The sequence below is a fragment of the Aquarana catesbeiana genome, linkage group LG10 (genome assembly GCF_042186555.1).
Source record: "Aquarana catesbeiana isolate 2022-GZ linkage group LG10, ASM4218655v1, whole genome shotgun sequence".
Taxonomy (NCBI): Eukaryota; Metazoa; Chordata; class Amphibia; order Anura; family Ranidae; genus Aquarana; species Aquarana catesbeiana.
Window position 1 is genome coordinate 259,905,902 of NC_133333.1, and position 23,494 is coordinate 259,929,395.

At 50.5% G+C, this 23,494-nt stretch overlaps 1 protein-coding gene across 2 annotated transcripts in view; it reads left to right on the forward strand.

Annotated features, from left to right (window-relative positions):
- Positions 1 to 18,520: 18,520 nt before the first annotated feature.
- LG10H1orf174 (linkage group 10 C1orf174 homolog) overlaps positions 18,521 to 23,494 on the forward strand; it is a 57,901-nt gene continuing 52,927 nt past the window's right edge. For both annotated transcript variants that reach the window (XM_073603699.1, XM_073603698.1), the window contains exon 1: positions 18,521 to 18,672. In XM_073603699.1, the coding sequence (XP_073459800.1) occupies positions 18,658 to 18,672 (15 nt within the window). In that variant the 5' untranslated portion in view covers positions 18,521 to 18,657. The remainder of the gene's footprint in view (positions 18,673 to 23,494) is intronic.

A 23,494-nucleotide genomic window follows, 5' to 3' on the forward strand; every position in this document is an offset into this window, starting at 1 on the left:
GAAAGTCTGTCGGACGGGCTGTCGGACTTTTGTAGCCGAAAAGTCCGACCGTGTGTACAGGGCATTAGTCCGTAGGGTTCAATATTGAGTTGGCTCCGCCCTTTGCAGCTATAACAGCTTCAACTCTTCTGGGAAGGCCGTCCACAAGGTTTAGGAGGGTGTCTATGGGAATGTTTGACCATTCTTCCAGAAGAGCATCTGTGAGGTCAGGCACTGATGTTGGATGAGAAGGCCTGGCTCGCAGTCTCCGCTCTAATTCATCCCAAAGGTGTTTTATTGGGTTGAGGTCAGAACTCTGTGCAGGTCAGTCAAGTTCCTCCACCCCAAACTCGCTCATCTGTGTCTTTATGGACCTTGCTTTGTGCACTGGTGGGCAGTCATGTTGGAACAGGAAGGGGCCGTCCCCAAACTGTTCCCACAAAGTTGAGAGCATGAAATTGTCCAAAATGTCTTGGTATGCTGACGCCTTAAGAGTTCCCTTCACTGGAACTAAGGGGCCAAGCCCCACCTCTGAAAAAACAACCCCCCACACCATAATCCCCCTCCCCCCACACCATAATCCCCCCTCCACCAAACAACCCCCCACCATAATCCCCCCTCCCCCCACACCATAATCCCCCCTCCACCAAACAACCCCCCACCATAATCCCCCCTCCCCCCACACCATAATCCCCCCTCCACCAAACAACCCCCCACCATAATCCCCCCTCCCCCCACACCATAATCCCCCCTCCACCAAACAACCCCCCACCATAGTCCCCCCTCCCCCCCACACCATAATCCCCCCTCCACCAAACAACCCCCCACCATAATCCCCCCTCCCCCCACACCATAATCCCCCTTCCACCAAACAACCCCCCACCATAATCCCCCCTCCCCCCACACCATAATCCCCCTTCCACCAAACAACCCCCCACCATAATCCCCCCTCCCCCCACACCATAATCCCCCTTCCATCAAACAACCCCCCACCATAATCCCCCCTCCCCCCCACACCATAATCCCCCCTCCACCAAACAACCCCCCACCATAATCCCCCCTCCCCCCACACTATAATCCCCCTTCCACCAAGCTTGACACTTGGCACAATGCAGTCAGGCAAGTACCGTTCTCCTGGCAACTGCCAAACCCAGACGCATCCATCAGATTGCCAGACAGAGAAACGTGATTGGTCACTCCAGAGAACACGTCTCCAATGCTTTAGAGTCCAGTGGCGGCTTTACACCACGGCATCCGACGCTTTGCATTGCACTTGGTGATGGAAGGTTTGGATGGAGCTGCTCAGCCATAAAACCCATTCCATGAAGCTCTCTACGCACTGCTGTTGTGCTAATCTGAAGGCCACAAAAATTCTGGTCTGTAGCTATTGACTCTGCGCACTGTGAGCTTCAGCCTGCGCTGACCCCGCTCTCTCATTTTACGTGGCCTACCACTTTGTGGCTGAGTTGCTGTTGTTCCCAGTCGCTTCCACTTTGTTATAATACCATTAATTCCGCGTACACACGAGCGGACTTCTCGTCGGACTGAACTCCGATGGTCTTTTCGAAGGAGTTCCAACTAAACGGACTTGCCTACACACATTCACACCAAAGTCCGATCGCTTCGAACGTGATGACGAACGACGGGACTAGAATAAGGAAGTTCATAGCCAGTAGCCAATAGCTGCCCTTGCGTTGTTTTCGGTCCATCGGACTAGCATACAGACGAGCGGATTTTTCGATAGGGATCGAATCCGTTGGAAAGATTTGAAACATGTTCTATTTCTAAGGTCTGTCAGATTTTTTGACAGAAAAGGTCCGATGAAGCCCGCACACGATCGGAATGTCTGACTGATTCGTTCCGTCGGACCTTTTCTGCCGGAAAGTCCGGTCGTATGTACGTGGCATAACAGGTGACCGTGGAATATTTAGTAGCAAGGAAATTTCACGGACGGATTTATTGCACAGGTGGCCACCTATCCCGGTACCACGCCTGAATTCACTGAGCTCCTGAGAGTGACACATTCCTTCACAAATGTTTGTAGAAGCCGCCTGCAGGCCAAGGTGCTTCATTCTGTACACCTGTGTCCATGGAGGTGATTGGAACACCTGAACCCAATGATTTGGAGGGGTGTCCCGATACGTTTGGCAATATAGTGTATTAGCGCTTTATGACAGACTTACCTGCTGAAGAAGCCCCTCCAGTGCTGCGCTGTCACTGCTACAGCAAGTCCTGGATGTGCCCGTCTTTTGCCCGATCTTCCATCTAGGTTTGCTCTCTCTGGCCACTTGAACTGTCGGGCCACAATGACATCACTCCCCTGCATGTGCACAGGAGTCACTTCACCGCGGCCCGGAGCGGGTGCTATAAAAGAGATCTGAGCCGCAGAGGCAGGGAAAGTCTTTTATGACAGAAGGGACAAAGTACCGCTTGCCGACAAATCACATACCGCTAAGTCGCTGGACTTCAAGTGGTTGTAGCGGGATGATACGCATCTGCAGGCATCACTCGGGTACCGTTTTTTAGAGCCGGCGGTCGGCTCTCTTGTTAGCCACTCTGATTGCTTGTTAGCAACTCTTGTTAGCCCCTCCCCCTCCTCCCTCTCCTGACACCTTCCGCACCTTGCTTTGGCTTTTCCGTCCCACTGTCCTTCGGCTGGCCGGACAGCCAAATAAAGCCAGGATCAGCTTGACGTGAAAAATTAGCAAACCCCACCATTTTATTCTCTAGGGTCTCTGCTATAAAAAATATAGAATGTTTGGGGGTTCTAAGTAATTTTCTAGGGAAAAAAAATACTGATTGTTACATGTGAACAAAAAGTGTCAGAAAAGGTCCGGACTGGAAACGGTTAAAGAGGCAGTCTATAAAGTATAACAAAAAGCAACATTTTTTTTTTATTTTTACATTTTGGGTTTAGTGGAGAGGGATTAGAACCCCTGTCAGGTTTTTACTGTTGTCTGTCTCCCTGTTAGGGAGATTCATCCTCTCTATAGGCTCTTTCATATAGGCGATAAGCTTACCACCCTCTGAAAAGCGATCTGGAGTGGAACACTTTTTGGAGGGCAGTATAGCAGCAGCTGACAGGTGTTCAGTAGACACTACTGTGGACTCCTGTCTGTTCCAGTCTAGACTATCTATACTGCAAGCTGCTCCACGGTCCCCAGCTGTGAACCTATAGTCTGTTCTAGTCTAGACTATCTATACTGCAAGCTGCTTCACGGTCCCCAGCTGTGAACCTATAGACTGTTCCAGTCTAGACTATCTATACTGCAAGCTGCTTCACGGCCCCCAGCTGTAAACCTATAGACTGTTCCAGTCTAGCCTATCTATACTGCAAGCTGCTCCACGGTTCCCAGCTGTGAACCTATAGACTGTTCCAGTCTAGACTATCTATACTGCAAACTGCTCCACGGTCCCCAGCTGTGAACCTATAGACTGTCCCAGTCTAGACTATCTATACTGCAAGCTGCTTCACGGTCCCCAGCTGTGAACCTATAGTCTGTTCCAGTCTAGCCTATCTATACTGCAAGCTGCTTCACGGTCCCCAGCTGTGAACCTATAGACTGTTCCAGTCTAGCCTATCTATACTGCAAGCTGCTCCATAGTCCCCAGCTGTGAACCTATAGACTGTTCCAGTCTAGCCTATCTATACTGCAAGCTGCTCCACGGTCCCCAGCTGTGAACCTATAGTCTGTTCCAGTCTAGCCTATCTATACTGCAAGCTGCTTCACGGTCCCCAGCTGTGAACCTATAGTCTGTTCCAGTCTAGCCTATCTATACTGCAAGCTGCTTCATGGTCCCCAGCTGTGAGCCTATAGACTGTTCCAGTCTAGCCTATCTATACTGCAAGCTGCTCCATAGTCCCCAGCTGTGAACCTATAGACTGTTCCAGTCTAGACTATCTATACTGCAAGCTGCTCCACGGTCCCCAGCTGTGAACCTATAGACTGTTCCAGTCTAGCCTATCTATACTGCAAGCTGCTTCACGGTCCCCAGCTGTGAACCTATAGACTGTTCCAGTCTAGACTATCTATACTGCAAGCTGCTCCATGGTCCCCAGCTGTGAACCTATAGACTGTTCCAGTCTAGACTATCTATACTGCAAGCTGCTTCACGGTCCCCAGCTGTGAACCTATAGTCTGTTCCAGTCTTGTTGCATCTGATTTACAAAAGTTCTTATAGTCACCAGCTGTGAGTGAAAAGAAACTGTACTGCTGCTGATTAGAGAATTGTCCGAGTGCTTTGGAGTGTCCCCCACCACCTAAGATCCCCTCCCCAGTTCCTTTAAGCAATAAAATGCCAAAAAAATAAACCCCAAAGACTGATAAACGAGTCGGAGTGAATGGACTGTTGCTGTGTGCATGGTTGCCTCTGCACTGTAGTGGGAAAGTTAATCTAGGCGGCTCCTACGCAGGTAGAGCTACACTTACATGGAACTTCTGATCAGGCCCGCTTAGATAACCGCCAAGCAGACTTAATCGGACCCCCCACCCCATGTAAAAGGGGCCTAAAGCTAGACTGAGGGACCTAGACCAAAGCTTACCTGTTCAATCTCAGGGTGCAAGGATGGGGTGTACAGGCTTCCTCCATCCTCTGGTCCAGCACAGCGGCTTCTTTAAGGCGCTCCTATCTTTGGTTAAATGCTCACCCCCCCCCCCCCTCACCACATACAACGCAGCCCTACACTGTACATTATGATGCTAAGGGATCGTCCATAACCCAGAGCTTTGAGTAGAAGAAGATAGCCCTGGAACCCAGTGCCGGGACAAGGTCATCTAGAGCCCAGGGCGCACATGCCAAATTGCACCCCCCCCCCAGATGTATGAGCTTTATGTGCCAGCAAAAATTCCCCCCGGAGTACTAATCTTAATCTACATGCCTACCCCCAAGCATACATTCCCCCTCCTCCCCATACAAATCCACTCCCTGCTGAAATCCCCTTCCCAGCACAAAACTATGCCCCCCCCCAGCTCAAATCCTCTCATTCCCCATATGCCCCCAGCACAATTCCCCCCCCCAAATACAAATCCTCTTCCCCTCAAATTTCCCCCCACTCCAAATCCCCCCCAGCACAAATTCTCCCCCATCCTAGCACTAATTCCCGTCCCCCCCCTTAAAAACATCCTCTCCTAGCACAAATACCTCCAATCATCCCTGCTAGCACAAATCCACCCCCCCCCCCTCCCAAAACAAAAATCCCCTCCTAGCACAAATCCCCCCCACCACCATATTACCTTTTCTAGCACAACCCCCCAAAATTCCCCCTCCTAGCACAAATCATCTTACCCCATCTGGCGTCCCAACACAAATCTTCACTTCTAGCATGCCTCCCTAAATTTCCCTTCGTCAACAATTCTTATCCCCTGGAATTCCCCAAATTCCCCCTTCCAACACAAATCCCCTCCCCCCCCCCCCCAACCTTCTTGTGGTGCCCGCCCCCCCTCCCCCCACCTCACATGATAGCGCAGTGCCCAGGGCAGACGCCCCTCCTGCCCAACCCTTGTCCTGGCCCTGCTGGAGCCTTCCAGATTGAGGGGTAGGGTAAGTAATACACCTTATCTCTGCACCCCAAGTCTAACATGAGCATTTAAACCTTGCATTGCAGGGGAACCCCACTGTAGGGGTGCAATTGATCTAATTCCTGGAGTTCACCCTTTACACAGACAGAAAGGGAGAAAATCAGAGACGTTCATTTTTAGGGGTTTACATGGACTGTAGTTGGGGGTCTTCTACATCTGCCTGGAGTGCCGCCTGACTATATTCCTGGTAAAAAATGGATACGAAGAAATTTCCAATAACAGGTGAAGCAGCTACAACGTGACATCACCGAAACGCTCATATAAATATTGATTATGTGTTTAGCGTTTATGGCTGAGAAGGCCAGTTCATGCACATTGAACCCGACATCATAAAATAAATGTTCAGCTACTTGGAACGTGACTAATTCCTGGAGGAACATCGTCACGGTAATAAGACATGTGCCAGTCTTAAAAAACAGGCCCATTTTACCTAAAGACAGAGGAGATCCATCACACTTCAGGGAAGCCAATGTAAAGCTGCAACGTATTTCCTTTACATTTATGCTCAATAAATCCGGATGGAAGCTTCAGATCCTTGTGAGGTTGGCCCATTAAAGTGATGTACTCTGCCCATACGAGGTGTCTGGAGTGTGTGCGGATGACGGTGCAGGGCTGATGGGTTCAACGTTTTGTATTGATGGATATATTTGTGGAGAACCACTTCCTTCTGGGGGGCTGAATACCCAATAGAGGGACAATGGCAGTAGACTCTGTCATGGTCTTGGGCTGCTGCCTCTCTGATAGGACAACGAGGACGTCTCAGCAGGAGACATTGGGTTGTGTATAGAAGAGTAACAAAAGATCGTCTAACTCGAGGATTTATTTAAGAAACTGATTGAAAATAACAGGTTTAGCCAACACGTTTCAGGGGAATTGTTTCCCTCTTTGTCAGGGCTGAAATTCTTGATGTATTCAGAACATTGGGTGAGGCTTAAACTGAGGCTCGTATAAAGCTGTTGGCACTGCTCACTGTGGATGTCGGAGAACCTGCACCTCTCCTTCATCAAGAACTCAGTGATGGCACATTGCTTCTGCTTGGAACCCATTATTTTCCCGCAACGAAAAAAAAGAAGGAGAGTTACTCCATAAATATGTGACATTTGAATGACCTATGTGAGTTAGTAAAAAAAAGTTATGCCTGCTTTTGGATTACTTTCGGTACAGCCCTTGTAGTTTGAAAGCCAAACCTGAGCTAGAATAGCCAATATACGAAGTTCTCACCAACTCTTCTCACTGATCCCTCAGACAGATGAGCCCGTTCTGGATGTTTCCCGGTGGAGTGGTCCCTTTATTCCTCCAATCTCTATCCACACAGGTGGCTGTCCGCTTTGGCCCCTTGTTCCAGCTCCCAGAGGAGCCATTAGTTATGGGAAGGACCCTGGGGGGGGGGGGGGGGCGCTGTTTTGGGTGAAGGAATGGGTGTTTCAGTTGCTGTTGGGTGCTGAAATTGGTACATTGCACGCTTGGTGGTGTGTCCTAGCATGGATGACTGGCCTTGGCAACCTGTTCCAAGTAGTGAGAGTATTAAGGAGAGGCTATTATCTGAATGCATTGAAGTGCTTTGTATAACGGGGGCGCTGTTTTGTGTGCAGGAATGGGAGTTTTATTTCCTTGTGTTGGGTGCTGAAATTGGTACATTGCATGCTTGGTGGTCTGTCCTAGCATGGAGGACCAACTGTCTCCAAAAGCTGGGAGACATATTAAGGAGACCCTTAGGGAGGAGGAGAGTCAGGGGCCCTGATCTGGGAACACAGAGGTGCTATGTACAACGGGGGCCCTGTTTTGGGTGCAGGAATAGGAGTTTAATTTCCTAGTGCAGCACTGCCCCCCCGCAAGGGTTGCTGAGAATAGTCTTTCCTGGGGTTCCCTCTAATTATCCTGCAGCCAGAAACGTTGGTGTTTTCACACTATCACCCACAGACTCTTCTGCTCGTTATCCAATGATCAGTCTAGGCCTAGGGTATTTGGTTTTTTTTTTGGTATTTATTGGTAGAACTTGGATAGGAGAAGGGATTAGAGGAATAATCCAACTTGGACTATGCACAGATGAGGACAACTCCTACTTCACCCCATTAAATGGATCCAGATTTACTGCTGGACCACACTTTGGCTGTGTGGGAAGATAAGTCCTTTTCTCGCTTTGGCAGCAGACTCAAAGCACCACTTTTCTTTAGGACACTCACTAGTATCCCCTTTAGCTGACACCCATCCACTGACTTGACTAGACTGAAGGGATGGCCCTACCAGAACAGGCCCCTAGGCCCAGGTCTGTACTCACTGTAGCCAGGAACAGATCCTTCTAGATGCGTCTCCTCCCAGTCCACTCTACAGGACATCTGGGTTGCAGCTCCTGCAGTTCCGGCCCTCAGGTCGACCCCCTGAGGCCGCATGGAAGCCTGCACAGTGGAGGGGCAGCTGCCCCCTCCCTCCGGGACCCCGCTCTCCAGCCGAAGAACCCGAGCACATGTGCCCTAGGCATATATACAGTCCCCCAGCATGCCTTGAGGCACCTGCTTCTGCCAATGGCCAGAGCTGTAATTACACCTATGCTCCCATTGGTCAGGTTTCCTCTCACTGTCCAATATGCCTCATCCTATTGGACCAGTGTGAAACAGGCAGACAAAACGAGCAGCACCTGAGCACACTGAGCAGACCATAGGTGTGCACCCTAAATCTCAAACACACGTCTGTCTACATACAGCAGTGTTTCTCAACTCCAGTCCTCAAGGCGCACCAACAGGTCATGTTTTCAGGCTCTCCATTATTTTGCACAGGTGATTTGATCAGTTTCATTGCCTTAGCAATTACCACAGTCGTTTCATCTGAGGGAAATCCTGAAAACATGACCTGTTGGGGTGCCTTGAGGACTGGAGTTGAGAAACACTGACATACAGTATATATGAGATCAATCTCCGTGCCGGCACAGTAGGCACTTCTCTTATGACAGAGCTGGTAAGATGGAGATCTTTTTCATCTTCCTGCTGGCACACAGAGCGATAATGCTCATGTACATGGGGTGATTAGGGTGGGCCCTGGTACACCTGGCACACCCTGTGCGCACGCCTATGGAGCAGACCCTATCAATGGATCACTGCTCCCTGGTGGGCAGAGAACCCCTAAATTTACCTAATAGCCTCCCTGGTATGCAGGGAAACCCAAAACTGCGCTCTCTCTTTAGCACCTACCTAAGAGGGGGGCACACTTGTTTTGGGTGCAGGACTGGAAACATTGCATGCTTTTTTTTCCCTTAAAGATATGTCTTATTGTTTTTCACATAAAGTTTTTACAGGAAAAAAAAACATACACCAAAAAAATTGAAATATTAACAAATAACCACAAGGTGTCTCTTGCGTCCCATTACCTTACAGCAACCACAGTGAGATTACAGATGTGGTGGGTATCACAATGCGATGGTAGGAACACAGAATGGAGCAGAACATTCTAGTATTCCGGATCTACAGAGGTTGGTGTAAGAGGACTGGCAATCCATGTTTTACCAAAGGTTTTGGAATAGCTTCTTTTTTTTTTTTTCTGAGTTCAAAGGGAAGCCGGTATAAAGGTAGGTTATCGTTAATACATTTGAGGCAGATGTTAACCGCTTCAGCCTCGGAAGATTTTACCCCCCTTCCTGACCAGAGCACTTTTTGCGATTCGGCACTGCGTCGTTTTAACTGACAATTGCGCGGTCGTGCGACGTGGCTCCCAAACAAAATTGACGTCCTTTTTTCCCTCACAAATAGAGCTTTCTTCTGGTGGTATTTGATCACCTCTGCGTTTTTTATTTTTTGTGCTATAAACAAAAAAAGAGCTACAATTTTGAAAAAAAAAGCAATTTTTTTTACTTTTTGCTATAATAAATATCCCCCAAAAATATATAAAAACATTTTTTTCCCTCAGATTAGGCCGATATGTATTCTTCTACATATTTTTGGTAAAAAAATCGCAATAAGCGTATATTGATTGGTTTGCGCAAAAGTTATAGCGTCTACAAAATAGGGGATATATTTACGGCATTTTTATTTAATTTTTTTTTTTATTAGTAATAGTAGCGATCTGCGATTTTTATCGTGACTGCAACATTACGGCGGACACATCGGACACTTTTTACACTATTTTGGGACCATTGTCACCTATACAGCGATCAGAGCTATAAAATGCACTGATTACTGTATAAATGACACTGGCAGGGAAGGGGTTAATCACTGGTGGGCGATGAAGGGGTTAAGTGTGTCCTAGGGAGTGAGTACACCCATTTGCCTGCCTGTGCCATTCTGCCGACGTATATGTGCGTGCGGCGGTCGGCAAGCGGTTAAGCTTCGTTTCAGGTGCCCCTTTTCAGAAGAGTAGAATGGTTTTCTTAGCAGACAATTACAGAATGCATAGTAATCCTGGATTTAGATATAGTCAAATCACCAAACACCAGTGGCGTCGCTAGGGGGTGGCTTTTGGGGCTATAGCCCTGAATCTGGGGCCCATAGCCCCGAGTCTCTGCAGGGGTCCCCAAGGGGAGGGGAGGTTCTCTGGGGACCCTGATGTAAGTGGGGAGCTCTCTGGGGACCCTGATGCAAGGGGGGGGCTCTCTGGGGGCCCTGATGTAAGTGGGGAGCTCTCTGGGGACCCTGATGTAAGTCGGGAGCTCTCTGGGGACCCTGATGTAAGTCAGGAGCTCTCTGGGGACCCTGATGTAAGTGGGGGGCTCTCTGGGGACCCTGATGTAAGTGGGGAGCTCTCTGGGGACCCTGATGTAAGTGGGGAGCTCTCTGGGGACCCTGATGTAAGTCGGGAGCTCTCTGGGGACCCTGATGTAAGTGGGGGGCTCTCTGGGGACCCTGATGTAAGTGGGGAGCTCTCTGGGGACCCTGATGTAAGTCGGGAGCTCTCTGGGGACCCTGATGTAAGTGGGGGGCTCTCTGGGGACCCTGATGCAAGGGGGAGGCTCTCTGGGGGCTCTGATGTAAGGGGGGGCTCTCTGGGGACCCTGATGCAAGGGGGAGGCTCTCTGGGGACTCTGATGTAAGGGGGGGCTCTCTGGGGACCCTGATTTAAGGGGGGGCTCTCTGGGGACACTAATGTAAGTGGGGGGCTCTCTGGGGATATATATACACACACATATATTACTGTATATACATGTGTATGCCCGCCCAAGCGTATAACTTTCTTTACCACACAGCTATGGGCTCCAGCCCCAGATCTTTTGTAGACCTAGCAATGCCCCTGCCAAACACACCTAATAAGCAGTTCTCAGGGGGCAATATATTAGAGGGGCATAAAGCTGAGGAAATGAGGGTACCAACTTCTGACCAGAAAGATGGAATTATTGGTGAGAACCAAAAGCAATGTATAAAATCGGCAGTGTTACCGCTTCGTCGAGAGCACTCAGCTGTCGGGTGTAGGCCCGTTTTATGTAACTGAGTAGGTGTAGTACATTCCATGCTGAGGTGGCATGTCCTAGCATGGGCAAATGGCCATGGCACCCTGTCTTTAAGGGCTGTAAGAGGTATGGAGAGGCCAGTGGCCCTGATCTGGGAGCATAGACATGCTATGTAAAATAAAGGGGCCCTGTTTTGGGTGCAGGAACAGGAGCTGCAGTTCCTTGTTGCGGGTGCTGAAATGGGTACATTGCCCACTGGTTGGCCTGTTCTAGCATGGATGACTGGCCTTGGAAACCAATTCCATACCACCCAACCTTTTGAGATGGGAACGAGGGACACCTATTAACAAAAGTATGTAGGCATAGGACTTACCCCTCTGACACACCCCCTTTAAAGGAGAATTGTACAAAAAAATGATTAGGTAAACCCATAAGTGTTTTTTTTAATCACTACTATTCCTTTATATTGGCTTTTGGAAATTTACAAATGCAGCAATTTAGAAACTGGATGAAAGGATCAGCGCTGGGAAACACTTTTTGAAAGATAAAAAGTGTATTTTATATACAACTATATAGAGCAGACCAAAATGAGGGACAAATGAGGAGGAGAGAGGAACAGAGGGACTTTGTTCCAAATCAGGGACAGTCCTTCCAAATCCGGGACAATCCTTCCAAATCCGGGACGGTCCTTCCAAATCCGGGACGGTCCTTCCAAATCCGGGACAGTCCTTCCAAATCCGGGACAGTCCTTCCAAATCCGGGACGGTCCTTCCAAATCTGGGATAGTCCTTCCAAATCCGGGACAGTCCTTCCAAATCAGGGGCAGTCCTTCCAAATCAGGGACAGTCCTTTCAAATCAGGGACAGCCCTTCCAAATCCAGGACAGTCCTTTCAAATTAGGGACAGTTCCTCCAAATCTGGGCCAGTCCCCTCAAATCCAGGATAGTCCTTCCAAATCAGGGACAGTCCCCCCAAATCAAGGGCAGTTAGGAGCTGTGCAATTCCCAGTGGGAAGAGGTATTAACCACTTGACCACTGGGCACTTAAACCCCCTTCCTAACCAGACCAATTTTCAGCTTTTGGTGCTCTCACATTTTGAATGACAATTACTCAGTCATGCAACACTGTACCCATATGAAATTTTTGTCCTTTTTTTCACACAAATAGAGCTTTATTTTGGTGGTATTTAATCACCACTGGGTTCTTTATTTTTTGCGCTATAAAAGAAAAAAGACCGAAAATTCTGTAAAAAAATAAATTTTTCTTCATTTCTGTTATAAAATTTTGCAAATTAGTAATTTTTCTTCATATATTTTGGCCAAAATTTATACCGCTACATATCTTTGGTAAAAATAACCCAAATCGGTGGATATTATTTGGTCTTTGTAAAAGTTATAGCGTCCACAAGCTATGGTGCGAATATCTGAAAATTGATCACACCTGAAGTACTGACGGCCTATCTAATTTCTTGAGACCCTAACATGCCAGAAAAGTACAAATACCCCCCAAATGACCCCTTTTTGGAAAGAAGACATTCCAAGGTATTTAGAAAGATGCATGGTGAGTTTTTTGAAGTTGTCATTTTTTCCCACAATTCTTTGCAAATCAAGTTTTTTTTTTTTTACTTTTTTTTTTTTCACAAAATTGTCATATTAGCAGGTTATTTCTTACACTCCACATATGCATACCACAAATTACACCCCAAAACACATTCTGCTATTACTCCCGAGTACGACGATACCACATGTGTGAGACTTTTACACAGCGTGGCCACATACAGAGGCCCAACATGCAGGGAGCACCTTCAGGCATTCTGGAGTGCCCAGGCCAATTCTGACATTTCTCTCCTACATGTAAAAATCATCATTTATTAGCTAGAAAATTACATAGAACCCCAAAACATTATATATGTTTTTTTATCAAAGACCCTAGAGAATACAATGGCGGTCGTTGCAACTTTTTATCTCACACGGTATTTGCGCAGCAATTTTTTTAACGCTTTTTTTTGGAAAAAAAAACTGTTTTGTGCTTTACAAAAACCAAAACAGTAAATTTAGCCCAATGTTTTTGCATAATGTGAAAGATGAAGTTACGCCGAGTAAATAGATACCCAACATGTCACCTTTCAAAATTGCACGCGCTTGTGGAATGGCGCCAAACTTTGCTACTCAAAAATCCCCATAGGTGACGCTTTAAAATTTTTTACTGGTTACATGTTTTGAGTTACAGAGGAGGTCTAGGGCCAAAATTTTTGCGCTCGCTCTACCGATCGCAGTGATACCTCACATGTGTGGTTTGAACACCGTTTTCATATGTGGGCGGGACTTATATATGCGTTCGCTTCTGCATGCAAGCACACAGGGACAGGGGTGCTTTAAAATTTTTTTTTTTTTTTTTTATTGTTCATTTTACTTTATTTATTTTTGTTTGATGCTTTTTTACAAAAAAAAAAATTTTGACCACTTTTATTCCTATTACAAGGAATGTAAACATCCCTTGTAATTGGAATATGGCATGACAGGTCCTCTTTACAATGAGATATGGGGTCAATAAGACCCCACATCTCACCTCTAGGCTTGGAAGCCTGAAATAAAAAAAAAAAACGATCCTGGCTTCGATCGTAGCGGTGAGTCGGTAGAAGCAGCGGAGTGCGGAAGGAGGGGGGACATCCCCTCTCGCCTCCCGTAAGAACGATCAAGCAGTGGAACAGCCACTATGATCGTTCTTATGGTGTAGGGAATCGCCGGCTGAAAAAGCTGATATCTGAATGATGCCTGTAGCTGCACCCATCATTCAGATATCCCCGCACAAAGTCAAGGACGTTGTATGACAGTCGGCGGGCGGGAAGTGGTTAAAACGTATTTTTTTTTTTTTTTAACACAAAGTTGTCCATTTATACAATATTTCTAACACATAGCATGTACATACCAAAAATGACACCCCAAAATAGATTCTCCTGCTCCTCCTGAGTACGGCGATACCACATGTGTGAGACTTCCACAGCCTGGCCACATACAGAGGCCGAGTACAGCCGAGCGTGGCTCAGCATGGCAGGGTATGGCTGGGTATGGCGGGGTATTGCAGAGTATGGGGGGTATTGCAGAGTATGGGGGGTATTGCAGAGTATGGGGGGTATTGCAGAGTACAACGGGGTATTGCAGAGTACTGCAGGGTATTGCAGAGTATGGGGGGTATTGCAGAGTATGGGGGGTATTGCAGAGTATGGGGGGTATTGCAGAGTACAACGGGGTATTGCAGAGTACTGCAGGGTATTGCAGAGTATTGCGGGGTATTGCAGAGTATTGCTGGGTATTGCGGAGTATTGCGGAGTATTGCAGTGTACTGCGGGGTATTGCAGAGTATTGCGGGGTATTGCAGAGTATTGCGGGGTATTGCGGAGTATTGCGGGGTATTGCAGTGTACTGCAGGGTATTGCAGAGTATTGCGGGGTATTGCAGAGTATTGCGGGGTATTGCAGAGTATTGCGGGGTATTGCAGTGTACTGCGGGGTATTGCAGAGTATTGCGGGGTATTGCAGAGTATTGCGGGGTATTGCAGAGTATTGCGGGGTATTGCGGAGTATTGCGGGGTATTGCAGTGTACTGCGGGGTATTGCAGAGTATTGCGGGGTATTGCAGAGTATTGCGGGGTATTGCAGTGTACTGCGGGGTATTGCAGAGTATTGCGGGGTATTGCAGAGTATTGCGAGGTATTGCAGTGTACTGCGGGGTATTGCAGAGTACTGCGGGGTATTGCAGAGTATTGCGGGGTATTGCAGAGTATGGCAGGGTATTGCGGGGTATTGCAGAGTAAAGCGGGGTATTGCAGAGTATTGCAGAGTATTGCGGGGTATTGCAGAGTATTGCGGGGTATTGCAGAGTATTGTGGGGTATTGCAGAGTAATGTGGGGGTATTGCAGAGCAATGTGGGGTATTGCAGAGTAATGTGGGGGTATTGCAGAGTAATATTGGGGTATTGCAGAGCAATGTGGGGGTATTGCAGAGTAATGTGGGGTATTGCAGAGTAATGTGGGGGTATTGCAGAGTAATATTGGGGTATTGCAGAGCAATGTGGGGGTATTGCAGAGTATTGCGGGGTATTGCAGTGTACTGCGGGGTATTGCAGAGTATTGCGGGGTATTGCAGAGTATTGCGAGGTATTGCAGTGTACTGCGGGGTATTGCAGAGTACTGCGGGGTATTGCAGAGTATTGCGGGGTATTGCAGAGTATGGCAGGGTATTGCGGGGTATTGCAGAGTAAAGCGGGGTATTGCAGAGTATTGCAGAGTATTGCGGGGTATTGCAGAGTATTGCGGGGTATTGCAGAGTATTGTGGGGTATTGCAGAGTAATGTGGGGGTATTGCAGAGCAATGTGGGGTATTGCAGAGTAATGTGGGGGTATTGCAGAGTAATATTGGGGTATTGCAGAGCAATGTGGGGGTATTGCAGAGTAATGTGGGGTATTGCAGAGTAATGTGGGGGTATTGCAGAGTAATATTGGGGTATTGCAGAGCAATGTGGGGGTATTGCAGAGTATTGCGGGGTATTGCAGAGTATTGTGGGGTATTGCAGAGTAATGTGGGGGTATTGCAGAGCAATGTGGGGGTATTGCAGAGTAATGTGGGGGTATTGCAGAGTAATATTGGGGTATTGCAGAGTATTATGGGGGTATTGCAGAGTATTGTGGGGTATTGCAGAGCAATGTGGGGGTATTGCAGAGTAATGTGGGGGTATTGCAGAGTAATATTGGGGTATTGCAGAGTAAGGTGGGGCATAGCAGAGTATTGCAGAGTAGTGGGGATGGCTGAGCATGGATGGATGGATGGCTGGATGTCTCTGTGCAGTGCTGTGGGCACTACACAACCAGCCCACAGCGCTGCAGCCATCCATCCATCTCCCTCTCCTCCACAGTGTACCGATCGGTACACAGGAGGGGAGGAGAGGAACCGGCGTCATCAGACGGCGCCGGTCTGTTTACATGTGATCGCGCCGTCATTTGACGGCTCGATCACATGGTAAATGGCCGCGATCAGCGGCCATTTACCGGGATCCGTGATGCGCCGGGTCCTGAGGACCCGGCGGTCACGGATGTGTTCGGGTGCGCGCCCCAGGGGGCGCGCGAGAGGGGAATTCTGAGAGGACGTCATATGACGTCCTCCCAGAGTTAAGCAACCGCCCTGCAGCCGTCATTCGGCTATGGGCCGGTTCTTAAGTGGTTAAGGAGAGACTGGGCGTGAGTCACGCTGCGCTCTCCGAGTGGACAGGCAATCTTCTGGGACCTGTGACAAGTCCCAGAAGATTGCAGAGAGGGAGGGGTCACTTAGAGGAAGAGGAGGAGTCACCTAGTCGGCCCGTAGTCGGAAGAAGGAAGTGGGTCAGGAAGTCCCACTCAAAGCGAGTCATCCACTACCCCCCCCCCCCCCCCCCCGGCCAAATGTGGCATGTAAGGGGGCGAGGAGTGCTTAAAGTGGAAGCTCCACTTTTGGGTGGAACTTTGCTTTTAGGTAAATTTGTATGTAAGTTGGAACAGGTAAGTTTTTTTAAGTGTAACTCCATTCAAAAAAATAATCTTTACATTTATTGAATAGCATAGGGAAGGGTTACCACCCCTGTAACGTTTGTTTTTCTGTCTGTTCCCCTGTTCAGAAAATGTCACCTCACTTTCTGTCCCTGTGACTTTGATTGTGAAAATTTTGGGTTGCCGTGGAAACAAAGATTGGTGATAAATCTTCAGTGGAGACACCTTTTTTCCCATGATAACTCTTCCAGGAGAGAGTTGTTCATTTCTAGGTGTAGATCACCACTTCCCGTTGTCTCCCTCCCTTTGTAGGAGTCACATGTATATAACTGGGGGACGACCTGAACTACGTACAACGGGGGTCCTGTGTTTTTGGTGCAGAAATGGGAGTTTCAGTTCCTTGTTGTGGTGCTGAAATTGGTACGTGGCACGCTTGGTGGTCTGTCTCGGTTTGGGTGACTGGTCTTGGCAACCTGTTCCAAGTGCTGAGAGAGGTATTAAAGTGGAGTTCCACCCACTTTTACAACTCTTCAGCATCCCTCACTAAACTGTACACTGTAAACTAATTGGATATTTTTTTTTTTTTTTCTCAGCACCTCCTGTATATCTGCTGTATTTATTTTTCACTTCCTCCTGCCTGGCCGCGGCCCATCGCATCATTTCCTGTTTGCAATGCCTTCTGGGAAGGGGCGGCAACTTCCTCTGACACTGCCGTTGCTATGGAAACCTGACCTGAAACCTATTACACTGCTTGTGCTGCACTGAGCATGTGCGAGATCTGCAAGGATGAGATCCAGGAAGAAATACAGTCTGGCTTCAGATGCCCACACTTAAGATGGCCACGGCCTGCTGTAAGTTTATAAAATAACAAACTACTGCTATAAACTAACAAAACAGACCTTAGTTTACAGACTAACTTTACTAGAATACATTAAGCTTGTGTATTATAGAGGTATTTTTATTTAAAAAGTATAATTTCGGCCGGAACACCACTTTAAGGAGAGGCTATGGGCCCTGATCTGGGTGCCTAGGCTCTGGACCTGAGATTGGAGGGTGGACCTGAGGCTGTGCCTAGGCTCTGGACCTGAGATTGGAGGCTGGACCTGAGGCTGTGCCTAGGCTCTGGACCTCAGATTGGAGGCTAGACCTGAGGCTGTGCCTAGGCTCTGGACCTGTGGTTGGAGGCTGGACCTGAGGCTGTGCCTAGGCTCTGGACCTCAGATTGGAGGCTGGACCTGAGGCTGTGTCTAGGCTCTGGACCTGAGGTTGGACCTGAGGCTGTGCCTAGGCTCTGGACCTGAGGTTGGACCTGAGGCTGTGCCTAGGCTCTGGACCTGAGGTTGGACCTGAGGCTGTGCCTAGGCTCTGGACCTGAGGTTGGAGGCTGGACCTGAGGCTGTGCCTAGGCTCTGGACCTGAGGTTGGAGGCTGGACCTGAGGCTGTGTCTAGGCTCTGGACCTGAGGTTGGAGGCTGTGCCTAGGCGCTGGACCTGAGATTGGAGGCTGGACCTGAGGCTGTGCCTAGGCTCTAGGGTTGCCACATAATCCCTTTCATCCAGGACACACATTACACAGGTTCTGTGGCTGATTAGGGTGGTAATTAAACTCACTTGATGCCTTTTCTGCATTAAATCAGCCTCAGAACCTGTGGAATTCATATGTGTCCTGGATTAAAGGGATGATGTAGTAACCCTACTAGGCTCTGGACCCGAGGTTGGACCTGAGGCTGGACCTGAGGCTGTGCCTAGGCTCTGGACCCGAGGTTGGACCTGAGGCTGTGCCTAGGCTGACTATGGCAGTACATTGAGGTCTGGAAAGTGAATCACTTTAATTTATTATGAGATATTGTGCTTTGTATGGCACAGTCCTCACGTGTCCCCGCCCCCGGATGTCACGTGGCATCACACACAGAGGACTCCGCTTGTACACATTGAACCTCCTGGCCTACACGGGGTCAGTTTAGCCGTTGCCAGGTTCAATCATGAAGTCCGGGCTTCTCCCGGCACGTTGCGTGCATTGCCTTACATGGAGCGTTGCCCTTCTCTAAAATGGCCGCCCGGCGAGCGCGTCTCTAGGATACCGCGGGGTGACGTCAGACGCAGGCAGGCTCCCCGGGTGACGCTGGTAGAAAGTTTGCAGGGAGGGGCCGGCGGGGGAAAGTTCGGAGAGTTCTCGGAGAGTTTTGGCGGCGGAGGAGCCGGAGAGACCCATGAAGAAGAGAAAGGTGAGAGGAGGAGGGGAACCGGGCATAGAGGAGGGGCACGGGGGGGGGGAGAACCGGGCATAGAGGAGGGGCACCGGGGGGATGGGGCATAGGGGGCTCCGGTGATCACAGGAGGAGATCCAATCAGGGTGAGGGGTAATAGATCGGTCTCTGAGGTAGGTGGATGGATGAGAGGTAAGTGGTATCTACCATGATTTTAATACCCTAAATGATGGGAGGAGGAGAGATGGGGGGTGAGGGTGGAGGAGGAGGTGATGGATGAGGTATGTAGGAGATGGGGGTGGTGAAGGATGAGGTACGATGAGGAGACTGGGTGAGGTACGGAGGTGAGGAATGAGGTACGGAGGTGACGGAGGAGGTCATGGATGAGGAGACGGGGTGAGGGATGAGGTGACTGAGGAGGTCATGGATGAGGAGACGGGGTGAGGGATGAGGTACGGAGGTAACGGAGGAGGTCATGGATGAGGAGACGGGGTGAGGGATGAGGTACGGAGGTGACCGAGGAGGTGATGGATGAGGAGACGGGGTGAGGGATGAGGTACGGAGGTGACCGAGGAGGTGATGGATGAGGAGACGGGGTGAGGGATGAGGTACGGAGGTGACCGAGGAGGTGATGGATGAGGAGACGGGGTGAGGGATGAGGGACGGAGGAGGTCATGGATGAGGAGACGGGGTGAGAGATGAGGTATAGAGGTGAGCGATGAGGTACAGAGGTGACGGAGGAGGTCATGGATGAGGAGATGGTGTGAGGGATGAGGAGACGGGGTGAGGGATGAGGTGACGGAGGAGGTCATGGATGAGGATATGGTGTGAGGGATGAGGTACGGAGGTGATGGATGAGGCGACGGGGTGAGGGATGAGGTACGGAGGTGACAGAGGAGGTCATGGATGAGGAGACGGGATGAGGAGACGGGGTGACGGATGAGGTACGGAGGTGACGGATGAGGTACGGAGGTGACCGAGGAGGGGATGGATGAGGAGACGGGGTGAGGGATGAGGGACGGAGGTAATGGATGAGGAGACTGGGTGAGGGATGAGGTACGGAGGTGACGGAGGAGGTCATGGATGAGGAGACGGGGTGAGGGATGAGGAGACGGGGTGACGGATGAGGTACGGAGGTGACGGATGAGGTACGGAGGTGACAGAGGAGGTGATGGATGAGGAGACAGGGTGAGGGATGAGGGACGGAGGTGATGGATGAGGAGACTGGGTGAGGGATGAGGTACGGAGGTGACGGAGGAGGTCATGGATGAGGAGACGGGGTGAGGGATGAGGTACGGAGGTGACCGAGGAGGTGATTGATGAGGAGACGGGGTGAGAGATGAGGTACAGAGGTGAGGGATGAGGTACAGAGGTGACGGAGGAGGTCATGGATGAGGAGATGGTGTGAGGGATGAGGTACGGAGGTGATGGATGAGGCGACGGGGTGAGGGATGAGGTACGGAGGTGACGGAGGAGGTGATGGATGAGGAGACGGGGTGAGGGATGAGGTACGGAGGTAACGGAGGAGGTGATGGATGAGGAGACGGGGTGAGAGATGAGGTACAGAGGTGAGGGATGAGGTACAGAGGTGACGGAGGAGGTCATGGATGAGGAGATGGTGTGAGGGATGAGGAGACGGGGTGAGGGATGAGGTGACGGAGGAGGTCATGGATGAGGAGATGGTGTGAGGGATGAGGAGACGGGGTGAGGGATGAGGTGACGGGGTGAGGGATGAGGTGACGGAGGAGGTCATGGATGAGGAGATGGTGTGAGGGATGAGGTACGGAGGTGATGGATGAGGCGACGGGGTGAGGGATGAGGTACGGAGGTGACGGAGGAGGTGAGGGATGAGGAGACGGGGTGAGGGATGAGGTACGGAGGTAACGGAGGAGGTCATGGATGAGGAGACGGGGTGAGGGATGAGGTACGGAGGTGACCGAGGAGGTGACCAAGGAGGTGATGGATGAGGAGACGGGGTGAGGGATGAGGGACGGAGGAGGTCATGGATGAGGAGACGGGGTGAGAGATGAGGTATAGAGGTGAGGGATGAGGTACAGAGGTGACGGAGGAGGTCATGGATGAGGAGATGGTATGAGGGATGAGGTGACGGAGGAGGTCATGGATGAAGAGATGGTGTGAGGGATGAGGTACGGAGGTGACGGAGGAGGTCATGGATGAGGAGACTGGGTGAGGGATGAGGTGATGGATGAGGCGACGGGGTGAGGGATGAGGTACGGAGGTGACAGAGGAGGTCATGGATGAGGAGACGGGGTGACGGATGAGGTACGGAGGTGACGGATGAGGTACAAAGGTGACCGAGGAGGTGATGGATGAGGAGACGGGGTGAGGGATGAGGGACGGAGGAGGTCATGGATGAGGAGATGGTGTGAGGGATGAGGTACAGAGGTGACGGAGGTGGTCATGGATGAGGAGATGGTGTGAGGGATGAGGAGACGGGGTGAGGGATGAGGTACGGAGGTGATGGATGAGGCGACGGGGTGAGGGATGAGGTACGGAGGTGACGGAGGAGGTCATGGATGAGGAGATGGTGTGAGGGATGAGGTGACGGAGGAGGTCATGGATGAGGAGACGGGGTGAGGGATGAGGTGACGGAGGAGGTCATGGATGAGGAGATGGGGTGATGGATGAGGAGACGGGGTGACGGAGGAGGTCATGGATGAGGAGATGGTGTGAGGGATGAGGTGACGGAGGAGGTCATGGATGAGGAGACGGGGTGAGGGATGAGGTACGGAGGTGACGGAGGAGGTCATGGATGAGGAGATGGTGTGAGGGATGAGGAGACGGGGTGAGGGATGAGGTGACGGAGGAGATCATGGATGAGGAGATGGGGTGAGGGATGAGGTACAGAGGTGGTCATGGATGAGGAGATGGGGTGAGGGATGAGGTACGGAGGTGACGGAGGAGGTCATGGATGAGGAGACGGGGTGCGGGATGAGGTACAGGGGAGGTCATGGATGAGGAGACGAGGTGAGGGATGAGGTACGGAGGTGATGCAGGAGTTGATGGATGAGGAGACGGGGTGAGGGATGAGGTATGGAGGTGGTCATGGATGAGGAGACGGGGTGAGGGAAGAGGTATGGAGGTGACGGAGGAGGTCATGGATGAGGAGACAGGGTGACGGAGGAGGTCATGGATGAGGAGACTGGGTGAGGTACGAAGGTGATGGAGGAGGTGATGTATGAGGAGACGGGGTGGGGGATGAGGTACGGAGGTGATGGAGGAGGTCATGGATAAGGAGACGGGGTGAGGGATGAGGTACGGAGGTGGCGGAGAAGGTCATGGATGAGGAGACGGGGTGAGGGATGAGGTACGGAGGTGGCGGAGAAGGTCATGGATGAGGAGACGGGGTGAGGGATGAGGTACGGAGGTGACGAAGGAGGTCATGGATGAGGAGACGGGGTGAGGGATGAGGTACAGAGGTGGCGGAAAAGGTCATGGATGAGGAGACGGGGTGAGGGATGAGGTACGGAGGTGGCGGAGAAGGTCATGGATGAGGAGACGGGGTGAGGGATGAGGTACGGAGGTGACGAAGGAGGTCATGGATGAGGAGACGGGGTGAGGGATGAGGTACAGAGGTGGCGGAAAAGGTCATGGATGAGGAGACGGGGTGAGGGATGAGGTACGGAGGTGGCGGAGAAGGTCATGGATGAGGAGACGGGGTGAGGGATGAGGTACGGAGGTGGCGGAGAAGGTCATGGATGAGGAGACGGGGTGAGGGATGAGGTACGGAGGTGACGAAGGAGGTCATGGATGAGGAGACGGGGTGAGGGATGAGGTACAGAGGTGGCGGAAAAGGTCATGGATGAGGAGACGGGGTGAGGGATGAGGTGACGAAGGAGGTCATGGATGAGGAGACGGGGTGAGGGACGAGGTACGGAGATGACGGAGGAGGTCATGGATGAAGAGACTGGGTGAGGGATGAGGTACAGAGGGGATGGGGGTGACAGAGGAGGAGACAGAGGTGAGGGATGAGGTGTGGGCGAGACAGGGTAACGGAGAAAGAGACAGAGGGGGTGAAGGATGAGGTGTGGAGGAGACAGGGGTGACGGATGAGGAGATGGGGGATGAGGTATGGAGGAGATGGGATGAGGAGATGGGAGTGACGGATGAGGTACGGAGGAGATGGGGTTGAGGGAGGAGGTGTGGAGGAGACGGGGTGACGGAGGAGGTGTGGAGGAGACAGGGTTAGGGATGAGGTACTGAGAAGACAGGGTGGCGAATGAGGGGAAGGGGCTGAGGGATGAGGTACGGAGGAGACGGGTGAGGGATGAGGCTGGAGGAGACGGACGGGGTGACAGATGAGTTACGGAGAACCACTAACTCATCCATTACCCCGATATTCATACCCCACCAACCCCTCCATTAGCCTTTTAACTCACCCAGAACATTATGGATTTCTCCATTACCAAGTTAACGCCTCAATTACCCCTACACTCTAACTAAAAGCCTTCTGACTTCTCTGATATTCTCTTACTCGCCCTGACGGCTACTGCACTACTGAACTCCACCACTCATCCCTCACCCCATCCCCTCCAAACTCTCATCTCCAAATACTGAAAGTTTCTTCACAGTAAGAGCTGTGAAAATGTGGAATAGACTCCCTCCAGAGGTGGTTCTGGCCAGCGCAGATTGCTTTAGGAAAGGCCCGGATGTAATATAATAATATATATAATATAACTGGGTACTGACATTTATAGGTAAAGTTAATCCAGGGAAAATCCGATCGCCTCTCGGGGGGATTAGGAAGGATTTTTTGCCCCTGCTGTAGCAAATTGGATCATGCTTTGCTGGGGTTTTTCACCTTCCTGTGGAACAACTG